General features: G+C 58.0%; 1 protein-coding gene across 1 annotated transcript; it reads left to right on the top strand.

Moving 5' to 3' along the window:
- The first annotated feature begins 92 nt into the window (after positions 1-92).
- Positions 93-4841, top strand: MYL2 (myosin, light chain 2, regulatory, cardiac, slow). The gene is made up of 7 exons (XM_009574045.1): positions 93-312; positions 1216-1305; positions 2007-2082; positions 2983-3087; positions 4305-4380; positions 4462-4510; positions 4659-4841. Exons 1-7 carry the CDS (start codon positions 199-201, stop codon positions 4755-4757), a joined length of 609 nt encoding a protein of 202 aa, XP_009572340.1. The 5' UTR covers positions 93-198; the 3' UTR covers positions 4758-4841.
- Positions 4842-5323: the final 482 nt, after the last annotated feature.

Genomic DNA, 5323 nt, shown 5'->3' with positions numbered 1-5323 from the left:
CGCCGGTCAGCATCTCCAGTGTGGGAGCTGCGGGGCTGCCTGGCACTTTGTTAACCTTGAAACCCTCTCTGGCTCACATGTCACGTCAGCCGGTGACAACAACAAGCTGCTATTCCAGATTAGAGAGAGAGGGACAGAGAAAGTCAGAGACAACAGGGTTGGGGGCGGCTAACTTACCTATTACAGCCAAAAGTGGGCATGGGGTTATTTTTAACCCGGAGCGGGATGTATTTATTGTTTCAGCCCAGGGGAAGCGAGGGACTGCCTCCGAGACGCCTCTCGCAGCAGCATCGGCAGCTGTGCGAAGCCATGGTGAGTACCGAGAGCCCGAAGGTTCAGTGGGAAGAGGCAAAATCCATTAGCTTTTTCACCAGGATAGCTTTAACGGGCAGGAAGCGATGGAGGCGACAGGGATCTGACGGCCAAGGGTCCCTCCTGCCCCGGGAAGGGGGTGAGCAAGCCTGGGAGCTTCTGGCTGCATCGGCAGCATCCCACGGGGAAGAGAGAGGTGTCTCCCACGCTAGCAGAGCTTTCCAACTGGGGTAGATGGGGTCCAAATGCCATCTTTTTGCTTTTCCTTCCTCCATGCAGCCAGAGGAAGGGCAGCTGTGTCCCCCAAGACCCCCCAGAAACAAGGGACAACGGGACGGTGAGCAGCTCTGTCCTCCGCTCCTGTTTAAAAGACACATCAAGCCATTTCTGGTTATTTCAAGCCTCAGTGCAGGAGGAGACAGATTTTTTAATAAGTAAACGTTTTAATAAGTGCTTTGTTCTTAGTGAGAGGCACAGCAGGGTGAGGAAGCACCTAACGACTACAGCCCTCGCGTGCAACCTCAGCAGCGTGCTCCCAAACCCCAGTTTCCACCCCGGGAGATCTCACCCCAGTGCCGATCCTTTTACCTGCCGTAGCCTTTGGTGGGGAAGCAATTTCCCAACTCATCTTTCCTCGGACCTATTTGGCTAAATTCATCAGGAAAGCAAAGACGGAGCTGTAATTTAAGCAGGAATCTTAACACCCCTCAGTATCTCGGAGGGTCGCATGTGCCCAGAGCTGCTGAGCAATGCTCGGGGAAACCACCAAGCACCCAAGTGCAGTGGCAGCACCAGCCCAGAGCTACCGTGAAGGACTCACATCTAAGAATAGGGTAGTTTCATGCTTTTATTCCATACCATAAAAAGCCAGTGCGTTAGTGATACATACTTGAACCCCTGCAGGCACCCAAGAAAGCCAAGAAGAGGATTGAAGGTGCTAATTCCAACGTCTTCTCCATGTTCGAGCAGGCCCAGATCCAGGAATTCAAAGAGGTAGGTGAGTTTGGTAGAAATGACCGAGGGTCCCTGATGCAATGTGACCTTCAGCTCTTTCCTCAGCGCTTTCAGATCGGTGACAGCTGGTTTGCAACGAGAGGCAGCATGCCCGGTTTTGAGTCATTTTATTTTAAAAGGGCGAATAACAACTCGGTGACATTGTTAAACACGGCATCGCCTCAAAGCTTCCTAGGAGCTCGCACCCCTCTGAGGAGCCGGCAGCATCCAGGAGAGCAGGAGCACGTCCTCCCAGCCAGCTCCCAGCTGCCGTGCCAGGAGCTCTTCACGACTTACCCCCTGTACGGCTGGCACATGGTCCTGTGTAGATCCCAGTTACAGGGATAACTGGTCCCAGCTGCGGGAGCTGATGGCTAAGATTGTCCTCTCCAGTTGGTCTCATCCCCGGGCGAGAGGGCTTTGGCCAAGGAGAGGGTCTGTACGGCATTAGGGTTTGGGCTGCCGTAGGAAGCCATCACCCCACATCGCCCAAGGGTGCAGGGGCCAGGATTGCTGCTGGATTGGGGTGATGGTTGTTGCTCCCTCGTTGGGTGAGGACCCCCAGAGCCCCGTCCTGTGCAGGGCTTGAAGCGCTCTGTCCCATCCAACTCCATGGGAGGAGGAGGAGGAGGAGGGTACTAAAGCCTTTGCAAAGGCCAACAGCTCTCCCTGTGCTCCCTGCCCTCCTCCTGTGCTTCCAGGCGTTCACCATCATGGATCAGAACCGGGACGGCTTCATCGACAAGGCGGATCTGAGAGACACATTTGCTGCGCTCGGTGAGCCCCCTTTTGGGACCCTCCCCTCCCCGACAGCTTTGACGACCTATTAAGTGAGAAATCAGCTGTGAGCCCCAGTTTAACCAAGCCCCGGGGGTTAACTGGATCTCCTGTTTTGCTGAAAACCTCCTGATCCAAACCCACTTCTGTTAGCCGGCGAGATGCCACGTGGGGTGACTCAGAGCAGCTCCCGCAGCAGCGGGTGGTTAATCCCGTAGGTACTAGAGAAGAGCCAGCTCCTGGATTACACACGGCCAAATGCTCCCTGCCTTCTCGCGTGCTAAGAAGCACCTGGCTGTGTCCATCCCGCGGCATCCCTACGTGCATGGGCATTAGGGGCATTTACGGGATTTGTGGGAAGCTGTGAAGTTGTGAGCTTGGCTCTCTCATCACGGACCCAGCACGAACCAGCGATGGGTCCAGGGAGTCCCAAAGACAACCCAACCTCAAGTAAAAGGACGCAGGCATTCAGTCATGTTCAATTCTGACACCCGGGGCTAAGGGGAACCACAGCACTGGTGGTTTTGACCCAAAACATCTTCCGAGGAGGGTTGAAGCAGGCTGATCCATGGGGCGGTGTGGTGAGGGAAGGAAGCAGCACAGCTCAGTCCTTTGCAGCCCCTCTCTTCTGTGATCCTGGAGCCTGAGAAACCGGAGCTGGAGATGTCCAGCTCACCCATCCTCTGCCAGCACGTGATTCTCCCTTCCTCACTTCTGCTACGGCCATTCCTTGTTGGAGGCGGCTCCCCAGGGCTGTGCTGCTTCCCTCAGGTGGGGGAAAAACCTCCAGGGCAAGGCTCCCATGGTGTGTCCTTTAGCACATAGAGCAGAGCCCGGAGGTCTGCACGTATTTGCAGCCGGACAGGGACACGCGATTCACCCAAGGGTGCTCTCCCCTAGGGCGCCTGAATGTGAAAAACGAGGAGATCGAAGAGATGATAAAGGAGGCGCCCGGCCCAATCAACTTCACCGTGTTCCTCACCATGTTTGGGGAGAAACTCAAAGGTGAGAGGGCACCCGGGGAGCTGGGCGGGGGCTCGGCGTTTTTTCCACCGATATCCTGTCCCACTTGGGGAAGCCACCCAACTCCCGGGGCCTCCGTCACCCTTCCAGGTGAGACCCATCAGAGGCTCCCTGGAGGCCTCAGATGGGAGCTGCTAAAGGAAAGGCAAGTGGCACATGCCATACTGCGGCATGCAGAGCCCGGGAAGTGGGTCAGAGCAAAGATGCCTCCCACACCACGGCCAAGAGGTGACACCTGGGGACAACCATGGGATACCTGTGAAATGATCTCCCTCATCCATCTCTCCCGCATCCCTTAGTGCCACCTTCTCCCAGTGGCAGCACCCCAAAGGGACCCCCCCCAAAGACAGAGGCTTCGGTGGGACCATCACTGGCAACAACCCCTCTCCCCAGGAGCTCCAGTGCTCGTCCTCCAAATCCTGGACGTGGGTGCTCTCCCTGCCTCCCTGTCCTGAGACACCACAGATAGGACAAACTCAGCGTCATGTACCCCCCAGGGAGGACCCTGCGCCCCAAAACTCATGCTAACTTGCAATACCAACAGTCCCAAAGGCAGGGCTGGGGCTGCCCGTCCAGAGACGTGGATGTCATCCCGTGTCTCCCCAACCTTTCAACCTTTTGGGAGCTATGAGCAGGTCTTCGTGCCTCAGTTTCCCCAGCCATTCAAAAAAAAACCAAACAGGCTGTGATGCTGCTGTCCCCGTAGAAAGAGGGGACAGGAGACCTTGCAGCACTTCTGAGCCTGCTGACACCAATGGTGGCACCGACGGCCACCCTGGCAAGGGCACTGGCTACAGCGTAACTTTGACGGAACGGCCCCATCCAGCTGCACCCTGTATCACTTATGCAACCCAAGGCACGCAGCCTCCCCGCAGATCTCCAGGAGGCTACGCGGCCCTGAGGGCCTGTGCTTGGAGCTCTATAAATACACCCAAAAGATTAGATAGACGCTGGATGCCAGGCAGTGGTGACACAGCCTGCTTTGTGAGCACACCATAACCCTACGTCTACTCCTCTACGTGCCACCACCCGTGCTCAAGGCCCCAGCTGGCATGGAAGGGCTCTGGGGTTGGCGTTCCCACAGGGACCCCGCTTCTCAGCCTGCCCCCCATCTTCCCCCCGAAGGCTGGGGGAAGCAGGAGGCTGCAGCTGGTTTCCTTTTCTGCCGCCTCCAATGACCGTGGCCATGTCACCCGCAGGTGCCGACCCAGAGGAGACGATCCTGAACGCGTTCAAAGTGTTCGATCCAGAGGGGAAAGGCCTGAAATCTGCCTAGTGAGTGCAGAGGTGCCCGGGGGGAGGGCGGGCGTCCCCATCGAGGCCCCCCTGGTGCTCACCGCGCTCTCTTATTTGCAGCATCAAAGAAATGCTGATGACGCAGGGTGAGAGGTTTTCCCAGGAAGAGGTATGAGCTCTTTCCCACCCTCTGCCAGCCTCCCGTGCCCTCCATCCCGACAGACCCCCAGCCCTCCTCCCAGCCCCCCCCCCCCCCCCCCCCCCCCAGCCACAAACCCCGTCTGTGCCACCTTTTCACCCTGGCTCTTTCTCGGCAGATCGATCAGATGTTCGCAGCCTTCCCTCCAGACATGTCTGGCAACCTGGATTACAAAAACCTTGTCCATGTCATTACGCATGGCGAAGAGAAGGACTAGCCCACACTCAGCAGTGGGGCTGGCACCATGAGATCGCCTCTCTCTAGGTCGCACGGGGGTGTCCCTTTGCTGCTCCCCCTGGGGAACACGTGAATGGCACCCACATTAAATTGCCTTTCGGCGAGAGGAAATCCAGCCGCTGGTGCGAGTGGTGCTTGGCCTTGCGTGGTGTGTCTGCACGGTGCGTCTGTGCCCAGCGGGAGCCCCCGGACCCATGCCAGACCCCGCTGCTCCCAGCCTCCCGGTCCCACTGCACATCACCCTCGCGTGCCCTCGAGTCCCTCTGCCCCGCCGTTTCCCAGCCTGGCCCAGCTCCCAGCCCCAAACAGCCCATTTCGCCCTGGGCTGTGGCTAGCAGCCATCTGGTCCCACCAGCCCAGGACCAGCACTGAGCTTGGCTTTACTTTAGGCAGCAGAGAGCTGCCTGCTTCTCCCAGCTTAGCAGGGAACACCCAGCAAGCACACTCATCCCCCTGCATCCCCTCATGCCCTCTCCGGGCAGGCACGGTGCAGGACCGGGACCATGGTCTCCATCTGCTCCCTAGCAGCCACGCGATGCCTGGCTG

Source organism: Fulmarus glacialis, unplaced genomic scaffold, assembly GCF_000690835.1.
Source record: "Fulmarus glacialis isolate BGI_N327 unplaced genomic scaffold, ASM69083v1 scaffold40523, whole genome shotgun sequence".
NCBI lineage: Eukaryota > Metazoa > Chordata > Aves > Procellariiformes > Procellariidae > Fulmarus > Fulmarus glacialis.
The sequence above is the reverse complement of the archived record's forward strand: the minus strand, read 5'-3'. Positions and strand labels throughout refer to the sequence as shown.